This window comes from Eleginops maclovinus, chromosome 18 (genome assembly GCF_036324505.1).
Source record: "Eleginops maclovinus isolate JMC-PN-2008 ecotype Puerto Natales chromosome 18, JC_Emac_rtc_rv5, whole genome shotgun sequence".
Taxonomy (NCBI): domain Eukaryota; kingdom Metazoa; phylum Chordata; class Actinopteri; order Perciformes; family Eleginopidae; genus Eleginops; species Eleginops maclovinus.
This window is the reverse complement of record NC_086366.1, coordinates 19,083,103-19,097,497: the sequence shown is the minus strand read 5'-3', so window position 1 is coordinate 19,097,497 and position 14,395 is coordinate 19,083,103. Positions and strand designations below refer to the sequence as shown.

The window sequence follows — 14,395 nt, the reverse complement described above, 5'->3', positions numbered from 1 at the left end:
TGGGAAAACCTGCGCACATCATGTGAGCAGTATCTGAAAATGAACTGGAACTCTACACAGCTGTTAATCTGTCTGTGTGCTCTCTGGGAAAAGGACAAATGCTGACTGGTTGTGGTAATCTGACCCAGCAGGAATCGCTACTGAAAGAGCCATCCCAGCATTACTGCTCCTGTAGCTTGTTGCTATGACAACAGCAGGTTGCCATGGGTCTTGTGTAATGAAGAGTTTTGAGAGAGAGAGAGAGAGAGAGAGAGAGAGAGAGAGAGAGAGAGAGAGAGAGAGAGAGAGAGAGAGAGAGAGAGAGAGAGAGGTATAGTAGCAACTGATGGTGCTGCAGTATTGCGACTGCTGCTTTACTCCCTTTGTACCACTTTGGAGCAAACTAAACATACATTATCAGATACATTCTGTGTGAGCATACAATCTGTATTTACATTAACACTAATTATTGTAAGACTCACCAGGGGACTGTGGCTTTGGTGAAACCACAGCACATCTTTTAGGGGAGGACTTTGGTGCAGCCTCCATGTCCTTCTGCATCTCTCTCCTAGAGGCTGCGTAGTAAAGAGACATGTTCATATGTTATATAATATATTTGAAACTGAAGAAATACACCTGTTTTCTCTCATAAAGATTTGTTCATATTACAGTATTTTCTATTTTATGCACATCCCTTTATAAGAAGCCATTGATATTTTGTACTTATCTCACATTTACGGTAAGACTGAGATTCTACATGCAAAACATGTAAGTTTAGAAATGATGACCTATGTCTATGATTATTTATTGCATGTATGCAAAGCAGATTAAATTAGGTTCCCTTTGACTTGCTACCGAAGGTAGTTTTCAAATGTTGCTTAAAAATAAAAGGGCCACAAATGATTGTAATCCAATAAACATGAAAACAAGGTACTTTTGGTACACATTTTGAAAATTAAACTATATCTTAAAACATCTTTAAATCTTTAAAGAAAATATATATTTTAAATAATAAACATTAATATAAATAAACAGAATAAAAGACAATATGGAACTATAATTTAACTGAGGTGAAATCAGATTAATATTTCCATTAGTGTGGTAGCCATAATTTGCTTAGATGAATTTGTTCACTCACGTATTTCTGTAAATTGGTATGAAGAGAAAAAACATGACATAGTATAACCCATAAAACTATGTTTATTTTTTTAACTTTCCAATATTTTATTTCGACATGGGAAACACAAATTCTTCTGACCTTTAAACTGTCCTAATGACACCATCAGAGAAGGTGAAATCAATCGTTGGTCTAGACGTTTAAAACCGAACTGCCGCTGTTCCAGTTGACAAAGTGTTTAAGTGAGGGACAGTGTGCTAAGGTCAGTGACCACTAGCTGGAGTCACTGCTCCACTTGTGCACGCAGGCTCTGTGGCAGGAGGGTGAGATGCTCCTGACTCACACTGAAATACACTCTGTGCCACTGGATGGTGCTGATACTCCATATTGACTGTAAAGGTGCTAACACAGGCCAAGAGGTGCACCAACCAACAACAAAGACACCTACATCAGCAGAGAGGGAGTACTATATGGTACTGTATCACCGATGTGTTGCAATACAAAGCAACAGTCAAATACATTACAGCAGGGAACACTTTTATAGGTTAATTATGTTTCATGTTGTATTGCTTTTTTTAATCTAAAGTAATATCCCTCACTGGGAAAGGGAAATGAACACTGGGCGTGACGCGCCTGTCAGGGGGAACAATCAATCATGCTGTGGTGTGGTGCTATAAAATCTTATCACCATGAAGATGCTTTGTGGTTCCAACTCAGCTTCAAATTCTTCCAGCTCAATTTAGAGGTCTTGTTTTTTTTATTTATTGAAACACAGGGATAAAAAAGAAGAGGATTCTCCTTTTTGTCTTTAAAGTATGTTAAGGATTATTTTGTGCTAAAGGTCAAGATAAATAATTATAATAATCATGTTTAAATACATGCAGAGACAACCATGCTACTATTTTCTTCAGAGAACCTTAGAGCGGCAATGGTTAATGGTCATATTTTAGCAAACACAAATGAAAATGCCCTGACAAAAACCACGTGTTAGATTTTCGTGAAGGAAGCAAGACAATTGACTTTTTCCTCATGGTTAGAATCTCACAATTGTATTTTTATTTTTATTACAGATAAGAGACCTAGGAAAATCAACACCTCAATAAAAAGTCAACTAAGCCATTTAGGCATCATTTCTCAAGGGTCATGTGATCGCAGGACAGCGTAACCTTGATATGGGGGGTGGTTGAAACAGCAGCACGATGATGTTATCTTCAACACATCCAACATACCATACACATAAAAATTGAGAAGTGGACCCTTGTTTCTGAAGGCTACGTACCGAGCGGAGAACAGCACTGTGGGGGCACACTGCGGCGCTGCAGGCTGGGGGCGGGGGGAGGCTGAGTGGCATTGTGCTGAGGTGTGTCATCGCTGCCACTGCCATGATCTGCAGAGCACGAAAGATGTCAGAGAACTAAGTCAACATTTAAAAGGTTACATATTTCTTATTTCTTAGTTTGTTGTGTGACACATTACTGTGCCATATGAACTCAAAAGAAAAAGAAAAAAGAATCCCTGTGGGATGGAGGCTTTGTAGCATTAATTTGTGATGTAGTAATCATTTGTACCATTAATGCATGCAGTAAATTACCTACAGTAAATCCCTTTCGAAAATTAAAAAAGCATATTTTGTTACTGCTACTGACACCTCTGTCTATCACCTCTCACTGACCTAATAAGGATCGTCGGACCTTTACTCCTTGCATTTACCTTTTCACGATCAAGTATGGGGAGCTTATTGACTTTCCTTAGAGAGTTTTTCTTTCCTGAACTGCAAATTAATCAAGACTAGCAAAGCAGCAGCATGTTGCAAACATCTTAATTATTAATAACAGTTATTACGCCCCAAGCTTTTTGAAAAAATGAAAGGCTTTGATTCTTAGAAAAAATTAGGCTGTACCAGGGAGTACTCCAACAGAAACACATCACCAAGATTAAAGCTCCCCCACCACACGTACAGGCAAATTCTCGTTGTCATACGTTGTTGTTTTCTTTTACAACAGTTCTAAGGATAAACTCAAGGATTCAAGCACTATTTAAAACATCTGCATTTAGCTTTACTTTGTCAGTGTAAGCGAATGCGGATAGCTCCATTTACTTTTCATGAAATATTCAGCTCCTCAATCAATAACACTGCGGACACATGCAGCACCTATAGGTGGCTCAGCACTCATATAGGAAGGAAGGACAGGTTTGTGCCCTTGAAAAAAAAATAAATACACTTTATTAATGATGCTAAAATCACAGATGAAAGAACAAGATGTATTTTGCAGTAAAATATTAATACATTTAAAGTAGTGAAATGACTTTTGATGACAACATCCCCAGGGCTTGTGTGAAACCTCAAGTGGGATAGCTCTCCTCTCTGCAGCATATTCACCTGGGAGAGTCAGCAGATGATTATTTGAAGCCGAGCCAAGAAGTGGATTGGCTGAAGGACACGGCTGGAGGCTGACTCACACTGCTGAATTTATGTTTTTAACCTGCATGTAAAGTACAAATCCATTCCCAGTGTTACACCAGAGGCAAGAAGGACTCAAGTGAGAACAAACATTTTAAACACAAGCATTTTGCTTTGGATTTGCAATCATGCTTTTCTTTTTATCTACTGATTGTGCACTTTTTAATTAAGATTTTTGTATTTATAAATTCTCAATTATTCCTCTCAATCTAGTGTATTTTTAATTGAGCTGTCTGGCCTGTGTGGTGCAAATACTGCAAATACACACTTTCAGACTGATATTACAGAAATATCAAGTGCTTAGTCGTTTTTATCATGTTCTCAAATTATTTTTATCCAAAAGGAAGGGACAGAACAATCATGTGACGTGAGATAAGACTGCAGACAACCAATGTGAACTCTGTTTTATTGTAATTTGAGAAATCCCTTAAGATACTTTTAAGACAGACAATGACTAAATAACAAAAGCAATTTTAATAGCTTGGAGTTAGAAATTGGTTTGTAACTGAAATTGGTCGACACTGTAACACATCAGAACTCCTCTTGAGAAAAGAGAGAGAAAATTGTGACTGGTTGCTTATTTTTGCTAGTCATCACAGGGCTGAGGGATTGATCCGCAGGAGAAGAGGCTTATTATTCATAACATGCCAAAGAGATTTGAGCTGCTTCCACGGTTGTGAAAGAACTGGTTAGCATCGCATAAAGTTGAATTTGTAAAATATACATAGTCTCTAGCTGCGATACCATGTCTATGAAATGTCAGGGATCAAGGGCACCCTTCAAATGGCTTGTTTTGTGTGACCAACAGTCCAAAATGTAATTATATTCACTTTACAATGAAGAAAAATAAGAAAAAAAGAATATCTGGAAATGTTTCTGTACATTTTATATTCAATTATATATATATATGTTTTAATACTAATACAAAACAACCTTTAAAGTATCTTCGGGTGCACTTAAACAGTTATCCACCGTGAGTACTACTGACACACACACTGTAGTGCCAACACCAAAATCAATCTTGTATCTTGCCTTGAGTGCACTCACTGAGCTAACTGGACAGTTAGTTTGATACGTCACGAGTGTCCTGGTGCTCATAATGGAGGGATGCACTCAGCCCAAATATTTTATTAAAGCGCATCTCTGGTGAATGTGGCTGCATTAAAGGCAAACACTGGCATTCTAATGAAGCATCACCGTCTGCACCTACAGCCTGAGGGGGAAATACCTCCATGCAAGCTGCCAGTCTCCTATCAGGTAGAACTATTCACTAAAGCAGCTGATAACAACACAGCAAATCTGTCCTCAATATAACACAGACTACAATGTACACAATGGCAATGTGTTTTCTTATGAATCAGTTTTAGAAATACTACAAAATAACCCAGGAAAGTGTACATTGGAGACTTTTACAGGGTGAATCTGAAGCGGAAAGACCATTATCTCACTTGACTTCAGTGAAAGGTTGTGGAGGAGATCCATCAGCAAGAGAGAGGTTGGTCTGAAGTGTCTGAGGTGGTCTGAGTTAAAAACAGCTTTAATAGATTATCCTGTCATACCACACCCTGCCGCTTTCTTTTTGACACATACAGCAGCCGCCGCCGCCCCCACCACATTTTCCTTTCAGAGATTATAAATAGGGAAAACTGCTACTGGCAAAGGGGATGCATCCTGCATGAGACAGCATCTTCTATCTTTTTTTTCCAGATGAAAGGACCCTGTCTGAACAAGAAGCGGAAGGAAGTGTCTGAATCCACGGGTTCAGATTTATACAGTGGAAAAGCAGGAAAAGGCAGTGTCAGCAGTCTTAGGCTGAAACAATTGTGGTGACACTCAAGGAAGGACAGCAATAACCCATCATCATATCAGCACAGTCAGTACAGATGCCACCGGGACACTTTAGCTTTAAGAATTGCAAGCTTATCTAGACAACTCATCTGGGTGTTTTGAATAGATGTATTTATGTTCTTGTTTCTTTGTACATTTTGTATTAATAGTAAAACCACGTTAGTAGAAGTAGATTGATTCAGTAAAGCTGTTAGAAGTGTCACTTTGTGACTTAACAGGATCATGGGATGAATGTAAAAATGCAGGAGGGAAAAACATTTTTTAGTTTCAAAGTATATGTAAACATTTTTCAGATATTGCTTGGTACAGTATGAGTCAGCAATATGAACAAATTATTCTGCAGTAGCTCCGTGTTGCAACAGAACACAAATGGACTCCTTATGATCAGTAAAAAGCTGTAAGTAGAAACTTTTCAGCTTATTCTGACACATTACTTGCATCTCTGTCAAAGCTTTTCCAGGGCATTTTAGCAGCACAGATTTCCCTAAATCAAGAATAAAGTATTATGAAGGATAGAGTGCCGCAGTGTGCAGCAGGGGGAGGGAGATGATCAATAAGGGGCCAATTATCTGCTCTGTTACTCGGCGTTGGAGAACACAGCTACAAGCAGACATTTTAATACATGCAGAAAATAAGCTTAATAAATATTAAGCTTAAATATTTCTCTATCGCAGCCCTGGTGTTGCAGCAGCTTTCAGCGCCTAGTGATAAAATGCATGAAAAATGAAAGGAAGTGAGCGTTGGTTACTATAGTAACTGAGGATAGCAGAAGCAGCCATGACTTTTGGTAAACTAACAAGGAGATGTAGATGTGATAAAACCATAGCATGGACAATCCGACAGAGCACTGTCTGACATCTTAAATATATTTTTTGTGAATCACACATTTTAAACTAAAGTAGTGAAAACAGTATAACCCTAATTCAAATGCAAAATATATAGATTGTGACTCACGCTGAGAGGGTTGGCAGGGATCGCTGTGACTGCTGTCGTTTGATTGGTTGCTGGACACAGACGAGACACTGGAGCTCCGGACAAAGCTGAGGGTGGCCAGACGGGAAGCTGGCAGGGAGGAGAAGCCTGGAGGACGGAGACCAGACCTCTTTTGCTCTCCTAGAGGTAAGAGAGAAAATATGCAATAAAAGTTGAGGAGCCTTTTGAGGTATGGGACACACATTCTGTTTCTATGTAATGCTCTCATGACAAACTTACACAAAGGCAATGCAGAAGTAAAACATGACTTCATTAAATTCATTATTGGAACTATTCTCATGAATGACATCACACTTGGCAATTGTAGGTAAAATAATTGTGACATTCTTGATCTGCAGTTTTATTCCTGATTGTGCCCCTTTAGTTTTACTAAACTTCTTAACAGACCTGAATTAAGATAACTTAAAGGATCATGAATACTTTTCACAGCTGCAGATTGCGTATGAAGAACTTTCTCATTGTTGTGAGTTAAAAAAAAAAAAGATGATTTACTTGCATATAAATAATGACACAACATTCAACACACATATAGCCAAACAATCCTATGACAACTATCATTCATCATGATTAAATGGACAGAAATAAGAGACACCATATGTGGAAGCTGACTAGATTATTTATGTGAAGAGGTAGAAATATGCAGTGCAAATTGGTAGGATGTGTGTGTTACGTTGCTTCAAATGTTTTGCACTTCAAAGAGTTTAGGTGAAAAGCCTCATTCCATAACACATGACACGGGAAAAATAAATTAGGTGAATCACTAAGCGTGCCAACATTTTTCTCTGCATCTCGACTAGAAGAGGATGTGATGTGCATAGAATAGCTAAGTGTGCAGATGAGAAAGCTCTAAAAAAATGTTCTTGGATATTTTCATTATGGTTTAGAACCATTCATTTTGCAACATAAACACCTAGCCTTAAATAATAACATTTTAAACATGTCTATTGGTTAAAGATGCTCCATTTTAGGGTTTCATTCCTAAATAAGTATAAGCTGACAACACAGGTATGTTTAAGCAGTGAACCGAATTTAAAGCAGATCATCGTCTCACTTGCAGGGTCCTGGTATCCCTGGGTGGATGCTCCGGCTCCCTGAGCAGACTGGCCTGGGACTAGGACTGACCTCTGACCTGTTTGAACTCTTGTCTTGGCTGCAGGCTGTCTGGTGACCGCCCCTAACCCAAGCTGAGGCCTCAGAGTTCTGGGTGAGCGATAGACACTGCACCCATCCTGGGAAAGATTCTGAAGAGGAACATTAAAAACTACAGTCACTGTCAGCACATTAAATATTTAATCTGACAGGAAATACTGTGGTTATGATGCAAATATAAAAGTAGTTTATTTCACTCATTACTACAAAAAAACATTGCATATTTGTGAACTGGTACACCAATTTTGGTATCCTAAATCAAAGAATGAGGCCAAAAAGTGCATAAACCCCAAACATAGAATTGCTGTATCACAGGAAATGTGTCTGCATCAATTTCAGCCACTTAGCACCTGCAAGTACACTCAAAATGTAATAAAAGAGACCTAACGTGATCTTTTCAGCATTTAGCTACTATGGCATTAATCGTTAGCATTACTGTTAGGTAACAGACTATAGACAGAACCTGTTTTTCTTTACTTTAAGAAGGTTCAGAATAGTTTCAAATAGCATTGTAGAACCCTGTTTAAGTTTCATGGTTTGAAACATGGTAGGGGCTGCATAAGGGAAAAAAACAAAAAAAAGGTTAGGCAATAAGGGCTTTTGTTAGCTTGACTTTTGTCAATTCAAATTTCAGTACTTTCCTTCAACAACTAGTAATCATGACTCACCTCTTGGAGATGTTTTTCTGGCATATCCTCATGAAAACTGCCCGACTTCCCACTCAACCTTTGAGGAGCGTTGTTGCTTGGAGGTTTCACCCCAGTCGAAGCCATGCCTGGAGGATAATACTCCGACTTCTGCATCTCCTGTCGATATTTATCAAACAGCAGGTTGGAGGAACATAGCACCGGCGTGGATTTAGGTTGAGTACCAACCTTTGCATCCTTCTGAGCTGGTGGGCTGGAGTAAGAGGATATTCTTTGTGGGAGTGCAGAGCCTTCGAGTGGGACTTCTGTCCCTTGAGGTTTAGCTTGAGGATTCTTTCGTACATAGGTGATTATTTTGGGACGGACATTTTTAGGTTTCTGGGGAGAAGAACACCTCCTTGGTTCAGGCTCTTTCTGCTGAGATGTGACAGGTTTGGGGATGCAGCTGCTGAGACCTGTCTTACCTGGTGGTCTGACAGTCGGACCCAAACCTCTCTGAGGAGAGTCGCTGCGCTCGAAGCTCAGAGACCTGATGCTCTGGACCTTTGCTGGAGACCCAGGCAGTCGTCTTTTGGGGGAACCAGAAGTTATTTTGGGGGAAGTAGGAGTTACTGGTCGACTTGGGCTTCCCCATGGCTTCCTCCTCTCCAGACTTGAAGTGGAGGGTACTGTGTTCTCAAAAGAACCCTGCTTTTTTAAGGAGTTTTCAAAGGATGGCGGCTTCTTTAAAGAAGTCTCAAACGATGGCTGCTTTTTGAAACTCCATTCAGGAGGGTATTGTTTTTTCAACGAGTTATCAAAGGATCCTTGTTTCTTCATGGCTTTGGATTCAAAGGATGACTGAGTCCCCTTTGTACCTGTTTTTGTGGGGCTGTAGTTCACATTGGGGGCCTCGTCAGCTTGTGTGCTTTTATCCATTTTGTTGTTGCTTTGTTCATGTGATGTTTTTGTTGTTGGTAAACTCTTGTGCTCAGTACTTCTCCTTTTATCAAATTCTCCCTCTAAAATTGTATTTCCTGCTTTATTTCTCTGGTTATTGTTTTTCCTGTGCTCATCAAAGGCATCCCTACACATAAAAACTCCATTGCTCACTTGTACCTCTGATTCCACATCCTCAGATTGAACTGTTGAATTCAAATTCATGTCCACATCTTTCCTGTGTATTGTGCTTTCTCCTGAGGGGAGGGGGTGATGATCACCTCTCTGAGAGACCTTGCCTCTCTCAGGGACATTGTCAGTCTGAGTCAAGTCTTCTGAGATGGTTGAGTAGGGCCCAGAGGCAATGTGCCAGGAGTCTGTTGTCTGGGATCTGACAGTAGTGTCCATAGCAGTGTCCATGCTTGAAATGGTGGACAGACAGGACACAAAGACATCAGTTTCCGAGCTTAACTCAGTCTTGGACAACTCTCTGCTCTCAGATTTCTGAGAGGCATTGGTTTCCTGCTCACTGGCTCCATGCAGAATAGTCTTTTTCTCTTCCCAGCTCTTATTATCCGTCACATGGTCCACCGAACCTTTGCTGCAGGAGGAATTCTGGTCTTGAACCTTCTTTTGCTCGAAAGCCCGACAAAGTCCTCGCCATCCTCCACCAGGTAGGCCTCCAGCTCCTGACACTCCAGCATCTCAAACTCAGCCAGGTCGGGGTCTTCACACTGCGAGTCTGTACCCCAGATGATGACTTTGTCCTGCTGTGCTGTTTCAGTCATCGTGCCAGATTCAGCCATCATTCGGCCATCTTCTGTCTGGATCTCATTGGCGTTGGCATCACCATCAGCTAGCAAACATTGGTTGTTATTTCTCAACTCCCCCTCACGGAAGGGCTCTCCTTGACCGCTCATTTTGGAGACAACTATGAGTATACAGCGCCACAAGAGCACTTTAAAAATCAATCATCCATGGCATCAGCTACTAAAAAGTCTGTCTAGCCATCAAAGACTCTTAGTGGGAAAGCAGGGGCCTCTTTCCAATACGCCAATAATCAGAATGTAGAATATCATGTCTCATTCGGGAGATGGATCTTCATGACATCTGTGGTCCCTATACTGTATAAAAACAGAAATTAAAATATTTCAATATCAACAAATGACAGATGACATGAAAAGCTTTTGAGGGTACAATACATGGGAATTTAATTGTCTGCTGTCATGCCATACATGTTGATAAAAAGCTTCAGAAGTTGATTTACAAAAGGAAATTCAGTCCAATTGCTTCTAATTTTATCTGAAGTATATTTCATGTATTGTTGCTGTTTTTTATACTAAACAAGTAGAATAACACACTCTAGATCGCAAAAAAAATATCCATAACTAATGTTCTTGGATCTGTTCATTTCAGGAACCATTCAAGAATGAATGATTGCAGTATACTAAGACGACCCTCAATAGTTTGTTAACTTGCAAAAAGCTTCTCTTCGATGGATTAAAGCTTGCCGACCTTATCAGGAAAATACCATAAATTAAGGCTTAAGAACAACAAAAATGTATTCAAGAGACAAAAGAAGAGAAAGAGCTGCAAGAAGGAGAGTATGACCTACATTCTGACCTTCCAATTATACCTAAAGTTTGCACTCTAATCGAGTTACTCTGTTTAAATAATGATCTCTGAATAATTATCTTGCAGCAGCACTGGACTGCCTGCATTCGAATGAGCAAGAAGTATCTGCCTTATGAAAGGATTTGTTCCACAACAAAAACAATGAATTTCACTCTGGAAACTATGAACAGTCTCGGGGCACAAGCTTTTTATAGCACCATCATTTACATTCTGCTGCAACTGTGATTTTTGCCAGCTAGATTTTCCCTCTGCATCAGTCACTGCTTACTGTTGTCTTTGCTGCTTTGAAAAGCCTGTAAACACATAAATGTTACCAATCCCAGAACATGTTCTCAACAGGGACAGTGATACAACAACGTGTCAGTATTTGACATGAAAAGAAGCATATTTGTGTTATCCTTGCAGAGGAGCTGTATTGGAGGGTGATTATGACAGCACGCTGTGATATGGGGCGAACAGGTGGCGTTTATGTCTGTTTCTTCGACATTAGCTATGATTGGATACATACATGTTGAAATGAATGTCTGTAGTACAATGTGGGATTGACTACTGAGCCCATCGCAGGGAACATATTGATTTTAAGAGAGTGTGGCTATGAATTGCTGATTATTATAACTGTATTTCCTGTTTAAACAACCCGGTGATTGTTACCTGCCAGCAGGTGTCTTAACTTGTTCTGATATTTACAGTAGGGTATCAGATTGGGACTCAGCTATAAATTGGAATTATCCATTTATGGTCCAATGCTTCATCTCAGCTGTTTATCTTCATGTCTTTTGCAAAAAGCACATTATAAAAGATGTCTGCAATTTACCTATTTTACCTATGAAGTGGCCTTGCTCTTGTAGAGTACAGAGAGCTTTAACTTACACCTACCTGCACATTGTTTTCCCACCTTGACACATCATCATTCAGCTCTGGTTGTGAAGTTCAGCTAGTTACCATGACAAAAATAAAAATAATTTGCTATTTCTTTCCACTTATGTAATCTGAAATAAGTATTTTATGTCCCAAAAATATTTTGTCATATTTTAAGCAGTCGCTAAACCAAAACCTTCCTAAAACCACTTTAGGAGAGAATAAACACATTTTTCTGTTCAACTTATCATCGAATAGGCGTTTAACCTGACTGATTACTGCCCCAATTCATCTTTTTGATCACCGTTTATGTCCTTCTACTGAAAATGTACCTACAACGCAGAAAATATCAAATAAATAAGTTTGCTGCATGTTTAGAAAAGGAAGGGAAACTCCTTTGGTTGCATAAATAATGATACTATGTTTTGTCCTAGTGATGTAAAGAGGGCCCAAAGACATAAGTGTATGGTTTCAAGTACACACTGCACTAAATGCTGTCTCAGCACCTGCACTGCAGACACCAATGAATCAGATTCCCTTACACCTACAATACCTCTCCCCGCCTCCCTATCAGGTCTCTAACAATACAGTACAGTTACAGTGATTCTATTTAACCGATCCGGCTCTGGTTAAGATTCTAACATGTAGCATGTTGCCTGACAGGAGATGACAAATTGTACAAATGAAGTCCCGTTTCAAGAGAGAAACTGCAGTCTGTCTGCTAACAGGATTGTTTCAGCTGCAGCAACGATTGCCTCTCCATCTCTTAAATTGATTTCAGTGCAGTGTAGACAAGTGTACAGACAAAGAACTGTACATATGACACTCATCAGAACAGGGGCTGACATGATGAATATGGCTTATGGGCTTGGAACTGTGAACAATATCAATGATAAAACAAAAGAAAACTGATGGGTTTTAGAGAATCTATACACTTTTTCTAAGGACAAAAAACACAAAAGGAAGTAACATCAATACAGTATAACATTTCGTCTCTTAAAACCTCTCTAGTGCACCTTTTTATTTGACCTGACTTGCTCTATTTTTGTGGGTAGAGTTTGCATTGTATCTGTTAATGTTCTGCTTCACAGTCTCTAATCCTGGATGATATAAAAGCATCACTGAGATAATTAAACTTTTTAATCCATTCTGACCTCTTTTTCTTCACAAATCTCTGAGGAGCTAGGAGTATCAAGGAGAGTGATGAAGAAAAAAGGGGTTCTGCTTGTCTTACTGGCTGAAAAAGTGCAGTGCTAATACTTGGAGTGACTGAAGTGATAGTATTCCCTTCCTTTATGACCCCATTTGCCTCATCCACCCTAACAGCACATACTGTAATACAGCGCATGCAGGATCTTCCCTTCATTGGCCCTGTCGCTGCCATCCTTTTTTTCGTACCCCTTTTAAATTACATTCCCTGGTTGCTTTCCTCTCATGGTTCCAACAGCTGATAATGTTCCTGCTTTGACACGATGGAGAAGAAATGTATGCTCATAATAACAACACGCTTCCCTGAACATGTTTCACCATCCCCCCATTGTTCAGCAACATACCCCGCTACTACCTGCCTCCTGATATGCAGCATGATGGCTGGACTTTCATCGGGGACTCTGATGAAATCTGTGCACTACTTGTGTAGGAGTGTGTGTGCTCTAACCACTTGTTTTTTCTCAGGGAGACATGAATCTCCTTTGTTGTTAGCAGTCATACATCTGGAGCGGAGCACAGAATTCAAGGCATTCATTTGTCAACCAATCTTCACTAAATGCTTAATCTGGAATCCTCATAAAATATTGAGGATGGATGAAAATGGAGGCACCGGTCTCCCTCCCTTTTTCACGCCTCAGTGGCCTTTACTTCTTTGTGTAACCAACAAAAGCTTACACATGATCTTCTGTGACTTCAGCACATTGAGAAAGCAAAAGAAAGTGTGTGCCTCTACAACCTACAAGTGAAGGCACAGAGGGTGCAGAAGCAACGCACATGCTGGAAAATGTAGAGAATTCTGTTGTTGATATTTAACATCAACACCTTTCATGTTAAATTAGTATATCACCATCAGCTTTAACCCCAAATTGAGGCCTCTGTACTTCACTGTCACATCATACTTAAGTGACAAAAATCAGGCCTTTAGGACAACTGTGGTCACTATACAACTGTGGTCACTATACACACACACACACCAGCAGAAATACGTCAGTTCTCTGTTACTGATACTCACGTTGACCTGTTCCTCATTTAACAGCTTCTTCAAATAAAGTGCATCATCTACACATGACCCCCTAACAGGAAGGAAAAACACAAGGCGTTTTTGCATTTAGGACAGACACTGAAAAAAAACTAAAAAACATAGAGGTGAAAAAACATCATCGAGGGGCTTACCCCACTAGACACACGCGCACACACTGAGGTGAGTCCACATATAGCGAGTTCACCTTTCCAGTTCGAGAGCATGGAACAGCAAAAATAATTGATCACAAGACTTAAAAATGTAATCGGTAATAAAAACACCTCCAACAGCAGGACCATCCGCAGTCTCCCTCCAGCAGATGCAGCAGTGTCAATAAATCCTATTCTCAGTGGCGCATATCTGGGGTTGACAGGGATAGACAGAAAACACCCGGTGTGAAATGTAGATCTTACCGTTCAGTTTCAGGTAATCCTCTGGAGAAGAGCTCGACAGTGAGGACTACGAGAAGCGGGAAAGACGCATCCAGCTCTGGCTGTGATGAAGAAGAGACAGTCTGCACCATCGCTGGAAAACAGGGAGGAGAGGAAGCACTACGCCCA

At 40.0% G+C, this 14,395-nt stretch overlaps 1 protein-coding gene across 1 annotated transcript in view; it reads right to left on the bottom strand.

The window, feature by feature from the left end:
* Positions 1-14,395, bottom strand: part of mtus2b (microtubule associated tumor suppressor candidate 2b) — a 26,205-nt gene extending 11,810 nt beyond the window's left edge. Inside the window, exons 1-6 of the mRNA XM_063907514.1 lie at positions 14,249-14,395; positions 8,216-10,236; positions 7,450-7,639; positions 6,360-6,518; positions 2,376-2,483; positions 462-554 (exon numbers count right to left, since the gene is read on the bottom strand). Of these exons, the coding sequence (XP_063763584.1) occupies positions 462-554; positions 2,376-2,483; positions 6,360-6,518; positions 7,450-7,639; positions 8,216-9,532 (1,867 nt within the window). The 5' untranslated portion in view covers positions 9,533-10,236; positions 14,249-14,395. The remainder of the gene's footprint in view (positions 1-461; positions 555-2,375; positions 2,484-6,359; positions 6,519-7,449; positions 7,640-8,215; positions 10,237-14,248) is intronic.